An 18,521-nucleotide genomic window follows, 5' to 3' on the forward strand; every position below is an offset into this window, starting at 1 on the left:
TAGCACTCATCTCTTTTCTTTTTTCTAATTACAATCAGCAGAATGAATCATTAGAATCAGCATGGGTATAATTTGTAATTTGATTATATCAGATGTACAAACACAAATCAATGCTTGTCTAGTCCTCCAGACAACATTATCATACTGTAAACCATGTATACTGTTGGTGGTTGATTAGTTGTGTTCTATGCTTTTTAAGCAGTTAAAGTTAAAGCCATTCTTTAAAAAGGTAGTGTAAAGAGATTATATTTGGTATATTTTGGTTGAAGCAAAACCTTTTTTCAGTTAAAGTTAACGCTCTATATTATGATTAATCATTGTTCAGTAACCGTCTCTAAAGCTCTTTAACCCATTTAGGCCTAGACTTAATGAATGCTTTAACTATTGAAAAATAGGATATGTAGCTGCTATTTTTGAAAAATTGTGAAAATGTGTGCACATTTTTCAATATATTTTTCAAAGCAAACTTTTGTACCTTAAATCTCTGCTTCCGGGGGGTCCCTGGAACAACATATTTTGAGATGGGGGGGTCTGCGGCCAAATAAATGTAATTTTGGGGGTCCTTGACATGAAAAAGTTTGAGAAGAGCTGAATTAGAGGAAGGATTTAGAAGTCGGTCAAAGATCCGGTCAAAGATATTCAAAGACTTGCACACATTTTCATGATCTTTCAAAAATAGCAGTTCCACAGTACAAGCTCGCAGCACGGCACAGAGCTTGTATATCTGTTATTTTTCAATAGTTAAAGCATAAAATAATGGTTAAAGGCCCGCTGACACGCCCCGAAATTATAATAGTATGATACATACAGTAGGTCTCGTGGTCTCTCTGAAAACGGTCTGAAATAGTCTGAAACTCATGTCACAGTGTAATCTGCCCCTCGCCCCCCCAACAACAACTGACCAGTAGAGTAAGTAGTCTAAGTACAGTCAATTCATTTTATAATTGCGCATTCCCACAATGACATCATAACAATATTAACTCATATTTTAAGATGACTTTTTAAAGTGACAGTAGCCCTTTAGGTGACAGTACCCCTTTAAGGAGCTGGAGAGATGGGGAGACTCCCGTTACTGAACAAACACTAGTTTATATAGCATTGATTACAATCAGAATATTGAGCTACTCAACACTTATTGTAACAAAACAATTTCAATTAGTGCATCTTTCATTATTACAGTCCATAACTTGAAATATCCAGTTATCATCGTAAAATCAACCTTATTAGGAATGTTCATATTGTAACCTTACCAAACTCAGTCATTTCACACATGTTGGTGAATAAAAATCGTCAAAATCATTGTTTAGTACATGTGGGATCTCAAAGGTCCCAAGCGGAACCCACAGAACAGGTCCATTTGGTTCCATGCGAGTTAACCTATTTAGGCCTAGGATTATTGAATGCTTTAACTATTGAAAAATAGCAGATATACAAGTTTTAAAGTTGTGAAAATGTGTGCAAATCTTTGAATATATGTATTTTTAGAGCGAACGTTTGTAACTCAAATTTTGCTTCTGGGTGGTCCTTGGAACTACCGGTATAATATTTTGAGGTATGAATATTTTTTTACAGGGGTCCTTCACATGAAAAGGTTTGAGGACCACTGACATAGTAGTTGCTCAAGAACAGACTAACTGAGCTCCAGTTAAGTGAAAAGGACCTTTTCTTTGACGATGGCTATAGCCAGATTGCTGACATATAGAAACATAGGTTTTTCAAAAAACCTTAGAAGGATTCAAAAGACACTTATAGAATAAAAAAAATAGCAGATCTACAAGCTCGCAGATATCTGCTATTTGTCAGTAGTTAAAGCATAAAATAATAATACACCATGATGTGTACCCGTTCTGAAATTAAATAAACACTAAGGATTTTACAGTGTAGACTGGGGTCCAGGTTTCCTCGTGACAAACTGTATCTTATGGAGGTACATATCTGACATAAATCTAAGCTACTATAAAGCAGTGGTTCTCAACCTTTTCGGGCCGCGACCACCAAAAAACATAACTGGGGACCCTCCTACCCTGACGAGCACTAAGAGTTGTGGCATTGCATTGTGTATAACACGGTTCTATTGTGAAAATAGCAGATCTACATGCTCACAACGCCTCGAGTTGCAAGGCGTTGTGAGCATGTAGCTCGGATATTTTCACAATTTCTGCCTTTAATATTTGACAATTTGGCCAATGTTTAATTTGTCATTCTGGAAGTATTAAAAAGTCCTTAAATTATCACTTTAGAAATGTGCATAATATACCCTCTATACCAGGGGTTTTCAAAGTGGGTGACGGGGCACCCTGGGGTGCAGTGACAGCAGTCCATGGGTGCCATGAGATAATTTGATAATAGTTAGAATTTATTTGGACACTAAAAATATATTTAGTATCATTTTAAACAACTTTATTTTCGGTCAGCTCTAAGCAAAATGTCTATTATCTCAACGTTTTCCTTGCAAGATAATCACTAAAATATGCTATAAATATAAGGTGCTGGGAGTGAAAATTATGAATATAATGTAGGGGTGCCTCGGATGAAAGATACATTTATAGGGGTGCCTTGAACCCAAAAAGTTTGGGAACCCCTGCTCTATACACTTAACTTTATGTTGGTTTGTTTACCGTTGAGAGAGAAAACAATGTTGCACATTAAGTTTATCAATTGGAGACCCCACCAAAATAATTTGGGGACCCCCCCTGGGGGCCCCGACCCACAGGTTGAGAACCACTGCTGTAGTGTCATTCAGGTGTGCCATGGTGGATGGAAAATTTATTTACAGAGGAGACCTGAGCCCCTCTCCTCGTGGTTTCAAGTCAAATCAAATTCCATGACTGGGAATAAAAAACTGACACAACCAATGCTTTGTTTCATAAATAAGAAGCACAAAGCATAGAATTATGATGTTCCGGTAGTCATACCGGTTAACCCATTAAAACCTGGAACTGGAAGGCATCAATACTTTGACCCTTATTTTATGCTTTAACTATTGAAAAATAGCAGATATACAAGCTCGCAGTGCTGCGAGCTTGTATATCTGCTATTTAAAAAAAAAAATGTGAAATTTTTTAGCAAGTCTGAATATTTTTGTGACCTGATTCGTAATTTTTTGTTTTCTTTTTTGAAAAACGTTATGTTTCTACGTCAGCGGTTCTTAAACCTTTTCATGTCAAGGACCCCTAGAATTATATGTATGTGGCCGCCGACCCCCGTCTCAAAATATTATGCATCAGGGACCCCTCCAGAAGCAAATATTTGAGTTACAAATGTTCACTTATAAAAATAAAAAAAATATATATATGGAAACATTTACGAACATTTTCAAAAATAGCAGATCTGTGAATAGCGCACTGTGAGCTCGTAGATCTGCTATTTTTTTCAATAGTTAAAGCATAAAAATGGGTTAAAGCAACTGCAGAATTACGCATTGCTTTTCATGAAATATCTGCAATCGATGTTCTGGGGAGATTTGAACATGCATTCTTGCACGACATGCTGCCATAGAAGACACTCCTATTAGACTCCAAATGACTGAGAACCTTTTCTTTCACCGTTTCATTTTCTTTCCCCTGGCTCCCCCCTGCCCACAATCTTTCTTTCTCTCTTTTTTCCTTCTTTCTGGGAACAACAAAAAGTTATTTCATCCACTTTTTGAACCCGTAAACCTGTGATGTGACAATGAAGTTGATTCTTTAGTTTAGCCGTGTTCCCCCGAAAAGACTTCCCTAATCCCACAATCATTCCAGTTACAAACAGGCCGCAGCCGTTCGTAACTGGTAAAATAATTAAAATAAAATAAAAAATCTAGCCCAGCCTTACCCTAAACCTTCTTTGTAATTATCTACTGTATATATATATATATATATATATATATATATATATATATATATATATATATTTATTTTTTCTGACTATATCTACTGCATAGTACTGTATTCTATCTGTCATTCAATGTTATGAGATACTTAAGTGGTTTCCTGTGCAAATAAGCCAAGTGCTTACTAGGATCTCCTTTTAGTTGACTTTGTACCAGTGAACTGTACCATCATGAAACTGTACCTTTTCCTATGCAAACTTCTAATAAAGTCTTCAATCATTCAATCAATCAGTATACAAATTAAACCCTATCCATACTCTGCCTGCTTTTTTTTATTTTTTTTTATGGCTGCATGTGCCACATGGACACAATCACTATTTTGAAATTGTGAAGATGATATATTTAGATTTTAAAACGTGTTCTAAAATAGCAGATCTAAAAGCTCACAACACGCTGTGATGTGACACGTTGCGAGCTTGTAGATCGGCAATTAAACCTTTTTTTTTTTTTCAGTATAAAATTGTGATTAAAACCAGAAAACGCTCATTCCATATCACCATAGCCAAAATCTCACGTCTTGTATCATGTTATCAATATATCGTTATATTATCCACCTTATTTCCCAGCCCTAGCATCATTCAAACAGTGTTCAGATGTGATAAAAAGAAAATTTAAAAAAATAAGTTAAATACATTGATTATAGAGCACATGCTGATAGGTTGTTTGCATTGGTATTTGCTGTAAGGCTTGAAACCTGTTTACCATAGACCAAGCACTGCGCTGCAGGCACTAACTACCACCAACTAGAACCCTTTGCATAAAGCCATCCACTCTACAAGATCAATTCCCTCGCCAGCCTTTTACCACATCTCACATGTTGTGTGAGATGTTCTAAGTACCCCAGGTCTCAATACTAGGCCCCGCTGCTTTCTGCCAGAGCACATACGTCTTCGTCGGAAATCCGTAAAAGATCCAGTGAAAACGGTTTTGACATCACTCCCTGGTGCACAGTACTTCTGGATTAATGTTGTCAAAAATGACGATCGCTGCTGAATTTTTTGAATCGATTTCGCTACCATCGATACCATGCTCTCTCATCTCTCGATGAATAAAAGATGTGTAGCCTTTAAATTAAATAATAATAATCTTGTTACTTTCACCTGATCCGAATAGAAAAAGACGTCCATTAAAACAAACACAGTGCGATATTTCTCTTATAGTACCAGAGATTAAGCCAAGGCCAAATTTGACATGAAAATCTCAAGCCCCCCTCAGACAAGTCTCCTCCACCGTCGCTTCTCCTCGCGGTACCAAAAAACCCACAACGATCGATCGGATATTATCGTCGTTTCTCAAAGGTATATGGCCTGATGGGACGTGGTGGAGGCGTCCCCGGACTCAGGGCTGGATGTAGATGATGATGATGCAGAGGGTCCCCACCAGGCCCAGTGCCTGGATGCCCAGGAACCAGAGCAGCAGCCAGAAGAAGACGATCACCACCGGCTCCACGATCTTCTCGCCAAAGTACATCTGGGAGAAGCCGGCGGCGCGCAGCAGCTTGTTGAGCGTGCCGAACAGCGTGCCCATGCGCTGGCAGTCGTCCAGGAGCTGCTCGCGGGTGGTGGGGTCGTCCAGGTAGGGCCAGCGGGCCGTGGGGTCCGAGGGGTCCCGCGGCAGCGGCGCCCCAGGTCGCCGGACGGCCCTGCTGCTCTCGGCAGGAGGAGGCGGCTGCTGTGGCCTGGTTTGGCTACGGACGTCCTGTGGAGAGAAAAAAACAAAACATGTCTGGTGTTAGGGCTGGGTGCAATAACCACAGATATAAAGAGCTAGATGCCTCGTTCGCCTCTGCAGTTAATTGGAGCGATGTGCAAAAGTTCTAGACCGGACTTCCTGAAAAAACAAAGGGAACGCTGTCAGTCAAAGTGACTACTGGCCAATCACAGTGTGTCTTTTCCGTGACTTCTCCAAGGACCACAATTCAATTCAACAGAGCCAGTTCCGATGTTGCGCTGCTCAGCTGTTCTTATAGGCTGCATACGTAAAGACCAGCCCCTACCTGCCTCTGATTGGCTTACCGACTTCCGTATGTGTGACACACGCGGAAGCAATGAACACGGAAGCGACGAGATTCCCTTGGTTGCTCAATGCATACGGCCCCTAGCCGAAGGAGGCGACTAGCTTTATATGTCTGTGGCAATAACCGCAATACCGCGGTTGTGTAATGCAGTGGTTCTCAGCCTGTGGGTCGGGACCCCCAGGGGGGGGTCCACAAATTATTTTGGGGGGCCCCAGATGATTAACTTAATGTGCAACATTGCTTTATCACTCAACAGAACTAAACAAACCAGCATAAAGTTTAATTGTATAGAGAGTATCTGCACATTTCTAAAATGACAATTTAAGGACTTTTGATTGCCTCTAACATGACAAATTAAACAATGGCCAAATTGTCAAATATTTGAGGCAGAAATTATGAAAAAGGAGGAGGTGGGTAAGGTTGGTGGGTTGGTGGTTAAACCACCGCTCAGTTCACACGGGTGTGATTTTTTGCTATCTGATTGTATTAAACGACGTCAAACTCACCAATATTGGGGCTGAATGGAAAGCTTGGAGTATCCTCTTTCTATCTGCAAAGTGTTTGTTTCATAAAAACCCAGCGTAGACATGTTATGAGCTACTTTCTGTCAATAAATTCAGTTCAGGTGATTATTTTTCCTAAGTGCTGGAGTTTGGAAGCGCTTGTGGGAAGTCACTCAGCGGTCCTGTGTACCACCTGGTTCTAAATGTCACATAGCCCAGTGCAGGAGGCAGCGGGAATGGCGTTATAGAAGACGAGCGCTTCCGAAGTTCAACACTTAGAAAAAAAAAACATGTCTGCTCGGATTTATTGACAGATATAACTCATAACATGTCTACGGCGGATTTTTATGAAACAAACACTTTACAGATAGAAAGAGGATACTCCAAGCTTTCCATACAGCCCCAATATTGGTGAGTTTGACGTCGTTTAATACAATCAGAGGGCAAAGAACTGTTTTGATGCATTGGCTGCCTATGGGAGGTATTGCTAGATTCAACCGAATAAAAAAAATCTAGTGTTGCAATTTGCGGCCAAGTCATCTCGTTGACTTATGCAATCACTTGCCTAAGTCATGTTCACCCGCCTTCATTTATTTCTGCCAAACTCCTAACATTGCTGATTCATGTTCTGCCTATTTTCTGCTTGTTACATCCAACACCAACAACAAAAAAGTTGACTTAAAGTGATTTTGGCATGTAAACAACAAGAAGCATTCTAAGGATAAGGCTCACTGACTGAAGCAGCAGTGTTTGTTAGGGGAGTACTAGAGAGTTAGACAGAGATGTCAATGAATTTGACCAAAAAGATGACTTAATGATTTTTAAGAAATGAGGATCCACGGAATAATACAAACATCAGGGGGTCCTTGACATGAAACTGTGTGAGATCAAAGCTGTACCATCCACGGGGGTGGCCGATATGGTGATAAATATTGTTGAGAGTTGAGACGATACAATGTCTCAACGATATGCCTTTTCAGAAATATTGTATATAGGCCTATACTGTATCGTGATACAATACAATGAGGGTGAGCCTTATAAAAAAAAACTGTTAATACAGAGATTCATTGCAGAATCCATTTAAACCTGAATTTTGGTCTAAATCAATAGTTCTCAAACTTTAAAATGTCAAGGTCTCCCCTTAACTCTGACAGTATACAAATTGAACCAAATGGACCCTTAAGGGTCCATTTGGTTCCATGTGTACACTGTCAAGAGTTACATACTTGTAAGGGTCAAATCTAGACCTCCCAGAAGGAACACAGATAGTCCCTGGACCCCACATTAGCCCCTTTTCGACTGCAGCTTTAGCACCACACTACACAACACCGCACCACATACAAATATCTAAATTTTCCATTACACAAAAGTACCCCCTATCAGTAAGAAACAAAATCGACCTTTTTAACTGTGATTATAATACAATATACATTTGTATTACAACTATCCTAATTATAATACACTATAATGGATTATAACTGTGGTTATAATACAGTATAAAGTATTAATGTATTATTATGGTAACTATAATACACTATAATAGATTATAATAGTGGTTATAACACAATAGAATCTAATATTATGTATTATAACTATATCATTGTGGTCTAAATGAAAAAGCAGTGAGTGATCAGTCATTATGAAGTCTTTGGCCTTGTTTGGCCTAGCTCAGTCAGACCTACTCTAGATTGGAAACTTTTTAGTAACACATTTAGTACCGCTTTCACACCACTCTACCCAGGTCCTTGTAGTGGAAAATCTGGCACAAGTGGGCGGTGTGTGGAGTGGTGTGGTGTTGTGTTGGGCCATGTAAGTGGAAAAGGGGCTAGAATTAAGGACCACTGGTCTAAATGGTATGTTACTCCTTTTTCTTTTAGTTTGTATTATACCTTGTAGGTGGTTGTACTGTTAATTAACATGAAAAATAACCATAAAAACATCATAAGAAAGAATCGTGAAATTCGTGATAAGACAGTGGTTCTCAACCTTTTCAGCCCGCAACCCCCAAAATAATCCTATTTTAACTGGGGACCCCCCAACCTGACGAGCAATAAAAGTTGAGGCGTCGTGAGCAATCAATCAGCAATTTTCCCAATTTCTGCCTATCATATTTGACAATTTGGTCAATGTTTAACTTTGTTTAACAATGTTTAAATTTTAGAGGTATTACAAGGTTATTAAATTGTCACTTTAGAAATGTGCAGATACCCTCTAGTAGTCTATACACTTAAACTTTATGTTAGTTTGTTTACTGTTGAGTGAGAAAACATTGCAAATTAAGCTAATCATCTGGGGACCCCCCCTTGAGGGTCCCGACTCCCGACCCACAGGTTGAGAACCACCAAAAAATATCGTGATATTGTATTTTTTTCCATAACGTATCGCCCACCCCTACGAAGGTGTGTTTGTTTACATGCAGTGTGCTACCTGCTGTGCGTTGTGTTGTTGGCTGCTCCCTGCTTCAAACTGTTCCGAACGACCATGATGATGATGATGATGGTTATGGTGGTGATGATGATGAGCCAGCGTGGCGGACATGTTGTCTGCTAATAACTCTGCACTGTTGTTGTTACAACGCCAACAGTATGAAATATGGACATTAAACCAGACTGGAACTTTATCCTCCAAATCACAACCGATCACTGAGACTGACTTTACTTCCTCGGTCTGCAGGGGTCTGGTCATGTGACTGGTTGGCCTACGTCACGCTCAGGGTTGCCATGTGTGTTTGTTATAAGCGAATTTGGATGTATTTATTATTAATATTTTTTTGGGTAGTTGCTTGCAGTCAGGGGCGGGCTGGCCATCTGGCATACAGGGCATTTGCCCGGTGGGCTGGTAGGCTAGGGGGCTGGGGGGGCTGGTGTAAAAAAGTATCGTCTCCTGTTCATGTAACAGTATTGCGTACGTAGGTTGCAGCATAGGCGATTCTAGCCTCTTCTATCAGGGGGTGCAAGACAGACCGAGTACTTCTGTTACCTCATGCACGCGCGCTGGCACGCGTGTGCGAAAAAAAAGCTTTTTAGCGGTTTTGTCCTGTTGTTTTAACAGGTTTCTGCAGTTTATTTTTTACCCAAATGTAACACAATATAAACAAAAAAAAAGTGCAAAACAGGTGCTTCTTTTTCTAGACACCATGAGCAAATTCATTTACTTATATTTTGCAGGCAGAGGCAGCACAGGACATATAAATCCAAACATCAAGTTAACCATCAAGCAATCAAGCAATCATCCTTAGTACACAATGAACTGCAGCCTCCGGTTTTTGGCACTTGCATACTGATCAATTATTTGCTGCAGTTTAATTTCGTGTTCTTTCTCAATCTGTAAAATGCCATGGTGTTAATCTCACAGACCACCCATAGTGCCTGCCAAGTCTGCCAAGTTAACAACATCACTGTTTTATTTGATAATTATAAAATAAAGTTACATTACAAAAAAAAAGTTAAAAAAATATATAATAATGGCCATGGCCTGGTGGCCAGGGGTGCAAGTGCACCCAAGGACACCCCTTGAAATTGTTTATGGGTTGCAGTTTAGTATGTGAACGGTCACAGCGGTGGTGCAGTCTTAGGCGTAGCTGCAGTTTCCATAGATTTGCATGAGAACATTGTTGATGGTGGGCTCGCTGAAAGCTGGCAAACGTATGTTCTCCCAAATCGCTATATCCTCAAAACGGTAACATGTCATCAGGTGGAACACCCTTTGGATCAACCACCAAACTCTAACCCAAACCCTAATCCTAACCTCAGTAAAACTATGCCTAACTCTAACCATAAACCTAACCGTAAAAGTAACCTTCTTTCGTGTATCATCAGATGGCCAACTCAGTGTCCTGCAGCCACGCCCTCGTCTCTGGTCCTAAATCGAAAAGACCAGCTTCTGAGGGTGGGCTGTATAGGGGGCAGCCGGTGATTATGTGCTCGGCAGTCTGTTCAGGCTCGCCACACTCGCATGCCGCACTGTCCGTTAGGCCCCACTTCTTCATAGAAGACTTGAAGCGCCCGACTCCAGTGCGCAGACGGTTCAGCGAGGTCCATAGGTGTCGTGGCATATCTTCTCCTTTTACACCACCTCCTGGGTCCTGGATGTATCGCTGCATACGGGAGGGCCCAGCCATCTCCCATGATCGTTTCCAGGATGCTGCAAGCCAGGCGTCTCTGGACAAGTCCTCAGGGATAGACTGTAGCATCTCTTGTGCTGCCTTGTTGTAGGGATGACGAGACTTGAGCCTGCCTGGTGGTGCCGGTGTTGTTGTGGCTTTGTGCAGGATGTGCCAGTCGTACTTCTGGGCTTTTCTTGCCAGGGCGAGGGTAGCCGCATCCCGTCGTAGATTGGCTGGGGCGATTCCAGCTAGGACTGGCAGGTGAGACACAGGGGTGGGTTTCAGACAACCAGTTACTGTCCGGAGGGCGCTGTTGATGACAGTGTCGACCTTGTTGACGTGGGGACTTCTGCTCCAGACAGGGGCGCAGTATTCTGCTACGGGAAGGACCAGGGCTTGAGTAGATATGCGTAGGGTCTGGGGGGATGCTCCCCAAGTTGAACCTGCCAGGCGTCGGATGAGCGAGACCCTTGCTGTTGTTTTGGCCTTCACTTCATCCAGATGTTGCTTGTATGAGAGTGTTCGGTCCAAGCATACGCCGAGGTACTTGGGGGCTTGCTGGAACTCCAGGCGGTGGTTGCCGACATGCACATCCAGTTCCCTTCTTGCTTCCCGGTTGTAGAGGTGGTAAGAAGTGGTAAAAGTAACCGGGACGCGGGTGATTATCTAACCCTGTTGATGCTTGCGGGTGATTATCTAACCTGCCGACGCTCGCGGGTGATTATCTAAAGGGGAGCACACACTGAACGCGGGCGGCTGCGCAGCATCGCGTTGCGGTATCGACGCACGTGAAGTACCACGCGGTAAACCCCAACTGGATGCGGTGCGCTGCCACACAGCACATCCATTTCCCCCGGTGGGGAGAACCATGGGAGAACATGTTCACCGCGCGGCAACGCTGGACAAATAGAACAGTGGCGTATCGGCACGGCAGACGAGGCGTCAGATTGGCGGTTGTGCGCGTCTGACGCCGCCGGTGTGGGTTAGTTCATTGAAAATAACGGGGCCAATGAGGGAGCAGCGTTCTTGGTGACGTCACCACCAATAAGCGCGACTTGATATAAATAACGACCAGTAAGACGCCCAAGGGCGAAAGCGACCTCGCGCCATCTGTCTCTGCCATATATGGATTTGGTCGTCTGACAACATATAAATACAATCCCTTTTATGCCCATATATGGAGATCCCTGCTCTGAGTATCTGACATCACTGTGACGTCAACTGTGATGTCACAGTGATGTGTCAGCCTTTTATGCCCATATATGGAGATCCTGCTCCGAGTATCTGACATCATTGTGACGTCAACTGACAGACCATACATGGTGTTCCATGCGAGCCCACACTGTTTCGTAGGAACAGTATTTCTAGTTTTTGGTTTGTATGTTTACCTAGTATTGCCGATCGATTGGTGTACATGGAGGCCAGTCTGACATGCATGGACCTCCTTATTTGGGCATGGCTGACGGAACTCGTCGTCATGATGACATCACAGTGACGATGCAAGCACTGAGGCGCCCTGGGTATAAAAGTAGAGCGCAGACAGAGGGAACACCATCCGGTACGAATCACTCTCCCTACTGGCCATCACCAAATGCTGGAAGACCACTTGAGCCTCCAAAACACCTTCAGCGCTTAGAAGAGGAGCTGAGCTTGTTAGAGCGAAACGCCAGGCTGACACGATACCCAAGGAACGTTGGAACTGTAGCCTCGTCATCAAACACAGCCACTGCGCTCTCTTGAAAAGGACGCCCTCGTTCCAGTTATTATCGTTTCTACAATTGTATTCTCAATTCGTAGAAATGGCTCCTGCCAGCAAACTCCTGTCTGAAGAGCAGCTCCGATGTTCCATCTGTCTGGATGTGTTCACTGATCCAATCACCACTCCATGTGGACACAACTACTGCAACGCCTGCATCACACATTACTGGAACACCAAGGATGAGTGCAGGTGTCCACTGTGTAGCAAAGCCTTCCACAAGAGACCTGAATTTGCTGTTAATAAAGTTCTCGCAGAGATGGCCGATCAGTTCAGGGTTCACAAGTTGAAAGAAGAATATGAAAGAAAGACAGTGGCTGAAGTTCAGCAGATGGTCCAGGAGAGACAAGTGAAGATTCAGGAGGTCCAACACTCAGTAGAGCTCAGTAAGAAAAATGCAGACAGAGAGAAAGCAGGCAGTGTGCAGGTCTTCACTGCTCTGATCAGCTCTATTGAGAGAAGCCAGGCTGAGCTCATTAATGTCATTGAAGAGAAGCAGAAAACAACAGAGATACGGGCTGAAGGTTTCATTGAAGAGCTCCAACTAGAAATCGCTCAGTTAGAGAAGAGAATCTCTGAGCTGAAGCAGCCACACACTGAAGACCACCTCCTCCAGAACACCACATCCATCAACACTCCTCCACCCACCAAGGACTGGACAAAGATCAACGTCCCTCGATCTTCATGTGAGGGGACTGTGAGGAAACTCAGGAAAGCTGTGGCTCAGCTGGAGAAGACACTCCGTCAAGAGATGGATAATCTGTGTAATGATGATGAGCTGAGGAGGATGCAGCAATACAAAGTGGATGTGACTCTGGATCCTGATACAGCACATCCCAAACTCATCCTGTCTAAGGATGGAAAACAAGTGAGTCATGTTTCCATGACTCACTGGCAGATTCTCTGGCAGATTCCTCTGCCAGAGAACAAAGAGAGATTCTCTCAATGTGTCTGTGTCTTAGGAAAACAAAGCTTCTCCTCAGGAAGGTTTTACTTTGAGGTTCAGGTTAGAGGGAAGACTGCCTGGACTTTAGGAGTGGCCAGAGAGTCCATCAACAGGAAGGGAATCATCACACTGTGCCCCAACAATGGTTACTGGTCTATAGGAATGTTGAGAAATGGAAATAAGTACTGGGCTGGTTCTGAACCTCATGCTGTCCTCCCTGTCAGAGAGGTGGTCCAGAAAGTGGGAGTGTTTGTGGATTATGAGGAGGGTCTGGTCTCCTTTTATGATGTGGAGGCCAGAGTTCACCTCTACTCTTTCACTGGCTGCACCTTCACTGAGAAACTCTATCCATACTTCAGTCCATGTCTTAATGCTGGTGGTAAAAACTCTGCTCCTCTGATCATCTCTCCTGAAGAGGGGCGGGCTGGCCATCTGTCATACAGGGCATTTGGTAGGCTAGGGGGCTGGGGGGCTGGTGTAAAAAAATAAAAAATAGCCAAAGTTCTGACACATTTTGGCACTAAACTGTATGCTAACTTAAACAATTTATGGATTGTGTAGTTGTGTGTTACCATTTTGTGCCGCCCATGACCGGTAGAGTATCTTGGCGCGCGCTGGTTGTGGGGGCTGGTCTGGCCAAGATGCCAGGGCTGAATTTTAGTCCCAGTCCGTCCCTGCCAATGAGATTGCACTAAAATTAGAGATCCAACATATTGTAAAGTGGTAACAAGACGTCAAATTAAACACAGAAAGTCAGTTTCTGTGTTCAACTTCACCATTGTGCCTGATACTGTGGACAACCTTTACAACCTACAGACTCAATGAACAGAGTCTGGACAAAGAAACAGACCTGAGACCAGCTGTCCAGACAAAGAGGACACACTGTGTTCAATAGAAACAGACCTGAGACCAGCTGTCCAGACAAAGAGGACACACTGTGTTCAATAGAAACAGACCTGAGACCAGCTGTCCAGAGAGGACCTACTTCCTTAAGACCATACATGGGCAACTGGCGGCCGGGGGCCACATGCGGTCCGCTGGAGTGAGTGTGGAAATATAGTGGCCCTCTCCATCATCAAAGTTGACCACCCCTGTTCTAGACTGTCCTCACTATGAAAATGTCACAAACATAGTTCAAGTGTATGCTTATTGCTTATAGTATATGGTGAGGGTGCTTTTTAGTGGTTATTGATGTAAATAGGTAGGTTAAAGGTAGGGTAAGGGTTTTCATTTAATTCAAATAACAACACAATGGGTCTATGTTCTGATAGTACTGGTTAATATAGAGTCCATCTTTGGACTTCAGCCTTATCTCCTGTGAGGAGAAAAAAGCAATTTTAAAAACTGTTGGGTGACAAGTTCTCCTCCAATCTTGGTCGAGTGGGGGTGGGCCTTACACACACCAAGGCCTGCCCCCACTTGATCATGATTGGAGGAAGGCCCCCGCCTGTCACCTACATGAAAACTGAAAGTGAAACTTAAGTGAAATCACTTACCTTTAAGTAGGCAAGTTAGGTGCACAGAAAGACCGACAGACGCAGACAGACAGACAGACAGACAGACAGACAGACAGACAGACAGACAGACAGACAGACAGACAGACAGACAGACAGACAGACAGACAGTTACCTGAACAGATCACCTCCAATCTGACAGTGGAATTATGAGACATCTTTGTTCCACACTCCCTTAGTGAAGACTCGGATCCAACGCAGTCAGTTGTAATCCACCAAACAGGTTGAAGTGTAGAACCAGAACTCCTTTGTGTTGAAACATCAGAGCCACAGTCCAGCTGTCTGCACACTACAGATGATGACTTCAGGTTCCAGTCAGACTGACCATCCACTGGTCTCCAGTCTTCCTGGTGTTTCATCTCCAGTATACCAGTACAGTTACTGGTTCCTCCCACCAACCTGACATCATCAGGCTCTGTGTAGAGACAAGAGAGTAACAAACCATTTAGACCAGAGATGTCTTGTGAGCTCAAAGCGTTCAGTTCTGCCTCCATGTTAATGGATGGCGGTGTTCTGTTAACAGATGATGATTATCTATTCCCTCTGCCTACACTGTGTTTAACACATGGTGAGTGTGAACAACGCGTTATCACTCCCAAGACGGCACATTACGATTACCAGTAAGACTCCCTAATCGGGAGATACAAATAGGCCAAAAGTTTGTTTTACCAATTATTACACTCTATGTGAACATGTACATCAACAAATCCCAAGTACTATGTAGAACGACCCATTTCAAGTTTTTAATGTACAACAATATTTAGAAAATAGGTCTACAAGCTCACAATGCTACGCATTGTCCTCGTCCCTTATATTCCCATAGGTTATATGGAGATCTCAGTGTTTGTCAGTCCTTGTTCCTTTATCCCCATATATGGACATCTCTATATCTACTGTAACAGTCCTTGTCCCTTTATGCCCATATATGGAGATCTCTTAACTGTAAGTCCTTGTCCCTTTTATGCCCATATATGGATATTCCTGATGTCATCAGTATATGAACATATATGGGCTTTCTGATATGCCCATATATGGAGATCTCTTAACTGTAAGCCCTTGTCCCTTTTATGCCCATATATGGATATCCCTGATGTCATCCGTATATGCCCATATATGGGCTTTCTAATATGCCCATATATGGAGATCTCTGTATCTCCATATATGGGTATAAAAGGATACTTCAGGTCTGACATCAGGTTTGTTTATATTGGGTTGCTAGGTTTGACATCACAAACTCCATGGGCCATCTGACCTAGAAATCTATATTTGGGCATAGATGACTCATCGTGACCTCATCATGGTTGCTATGGTAAACAATTGGTTGTTAGGGTAAACAGTTGGTTGCTAGGGTAAAACCATGGTTGCTAAGGTGGTTGCTATCGTACACTAACAGACCAGCAACAACAGACTGTTGCCACAGCATCGTACACAAAGGTTTGTGTACACATGTGGTGTGATGCGAGCAGGGCAAAGGTGTGACGTGTGACCGACCGACCGACCGACCGACCGACCGACCGACGGACGGACGGCCGGCCGGTGGAGGTTTTGATACTAATCTGCGACCTACGGTCGCAATTATGATTATGATTACCTGAGCAGGTGAGTCCAACAGCCTTGTCAGGTGAGCAGGTGTTTCTAGTTGAGTTTGAGGTTCTACAGTCCAGGAGAAGAGACTTGTTGCCTTCACACTGGAACTCTTTGGTCCACATTGAAGCGTTCACTTCTCCATAGAGCGCCCCCTGGAGAACAGAAGGAGGCCCACAGCCAAGCTCCCTACAGACCACCTCTGCATCCTGCTGGTCAAAGTCATCTTCACACACTGAGACCCACGACTGATTAGACTTCACCTCCAGGACCACAAACCAGGACCATTCACCAACCTCACTGACTCTGGAGAGAGAGAGAGAGAGAGAGAGAGAGAGAGAGAGAGAGAGAGAGAGAGAGAGAGAGAGAGAGAGAGAGAGAGATTATTATTAAAGATAATTCTTGCAAGAGATCAAAGTTTTAACAAAGAAATCATTATTATGAATCTATTTTTAAGTCATTGAGTATTAGTAGAGGACCTGGGTAAGATATGTATGCGCTTAACTTAGGAGAGAATTTCTCAACTGTTCTAGACTAATATGACCCCTGGGAACAACGTCAGAACTTTGCGAAATTCTCTATCCGGGGCGAAATACCCCAAAATGACCACGCCCTTTTAAAAATGACCACAACTTCCAACATGGCTTTATCTTCTAAACCGTTGGAGCTACACATTTTCTGAAGTGCTCAACATGTTCAGAATACCAATGTTTAGGGGGGCATATACGTGTGTAACATTTCTAATTTCGATAGTTTATGACACATAGGTTGTTTGTTATCTCCAGTTTTAACTCACTCCTAGAACTCTACACTCAATCTGGATGAAACTTTATGTTACATAATGATACATGTAATAATGTATCACGATGATGTCATGAAGGTCGTAGTGTAGTATGTGAAACAGCACATGCTAACTCCATCCATCTGGAGGTGTGGACATCTGGACGTGTACACTTTTTTACGGTCTATGGGTTTGCCGCTCTGACATAATTCTCTGACATCACTGTGCAGAGGAACCACTCTAACAGAATGGCTTTGCTGCTCTGACGTCACAGCCTGGCTTCAGTGTGATGTCACACAAACAGAGTCCCTTTTATGCCCATATATGGAGTTCCCTGATGTCATCAATATTAAGCCCATAATAAGTTGCCTGGCGGTGCCAGCCTCTATCACACACTTCACTACCGCAGGGGGTGGTGTTGAGTGCAGTCTGGTTTATTAACCAGGCAACATAATAAGGACTTCACAGGACTTCATATGGGAATGCTCATACCCATGCCCATACAGTATATGGAGGCCACATCGGCCACATACCACACTAACGATCCATATATGGCCAAGACAGATGGTCAAGCAGCCCATATCTGTGTGGCTGGTTCTACAGACAGGGATCTCCATCTATGGGCATAAAAGGGTATGATGTCAGATGTCATAGACATCATAGGACTTTCACATAACAAATAACTGAGTAAGCATGTTTGGGCTCTCACAGCATATCTCCATATAAAGTACACAGGTCTCCATATATGGGTAACTGGTCGATATACATCAGTGGCCAGATGGCCAAGACATCAGTGGCCAGATGGCCAAGACATGGCGCGACCTCGCCCTTTAGGGTGAGGTCGCTTGTCGCCCTGAGGCATCTTACTAGTAATAAGAGTGCTCTAGTGCTCTACCTTTGTGTTTCCAATGCTCAAGAAGCATATAATAGACACAATGTTTGCTAAAAGGTGGCAAAGATTAAGTAAGGTACAGTAAAATACATTTTCAGATACACGTCATCTTTGAAATATGTTGAGATACACCCAGACATAAAGACAAGCATTCCAACATGTTTCTAATGGTCAAAAAAATCTAACCTCGGTTCGAATAGTGAAGCGGTGAATTTGAGCAGTTCCAGATCTGATTTTATTCTATGTTTTGTGTGCAGCTCGTTTTGTGTGATAACGGCACTGATCACACAAGTGCATGCGTGGACTGTCTCTCTCTCTCTCTCTCTCTCTCTCTCTCTCTCTGTCTGTTTTCTCCGTGCCGTTTGTAAGTTTCACTTTCGGTTTAGAAATCAGCATCGCTCGCTCTGTCTGGCTCTCTCTCTCTCTCTCCCCATCTCTCTCTCTCTCTCTCTCTCTCGCCCGCGCATGCGCAGATCCTGTTCATACTGGTGACTGGTGAGACGACGGTCGGCAACAGACAATTCTGTATAGGCCTATTGGAAGCGTCACCGC

General features: G+C 43.2%; 1 protein-coding gene across 1 annotated transcript; it reads right to left on the bottom strand.

The window, feature by feature from the left end:
• Nucleotides 1-3,942: 3,942 nt before the first annotated feature.
• On the bottom strand, nucleotides 3,943-9,027 carry fam241a (family with sequence similarity 241 member A). Its single transcript, XM_080751390.1, has 2 exons — nucleotides 8,819-9,027; nucleotides 3,943-5,569 (listed from the first exon to the last, which is right to left on the bottom strand). Exons 1-2 carry the CDS (start codon nucleotides 8,927-8,929, stop codon nucleotides 5,210-5,212), a joined length of 471 nt encoding a protein of 156 aa, XP_080607516.1. The 5' UTR covers nucleotides 8,930-9,027; the 3' UTR covers nucleotides 3,943-5,209.
• Between the last annotated feature and the right edge of the window lie 9,494 nt (nucleotides 9,028-18,521).

The sequence above is a fragment of the Nannobrachium achirus genome (genome assembly GCF_963921795.1).
Source record: "Nannobrachium achirus genome assembly, chromosome: 20".
Classification (NCBI taxonomy): domain Eukaryota; kingdom Metazoa; phylum Chordata; class Actinopteri; order Myctophiformes; family Myctophidae; genus Nannobrachium; species Nannobrachium achirus.

Coding starts and splice junctions, on each gene's coding strand:
- fam241a (XM_080751390.1), bottom strand. CDS start 8,929: ATGTCCGCCACGCTGGCTCATCATCATCACCACCATAACCATCATCAT. Junction 5,570..8,818: donor AACAACACAACGCACAGCAG/GTAGCACACTGC, acceptor TTCTCTCCACAG/GACGTCCGTAGCCAAACCAG.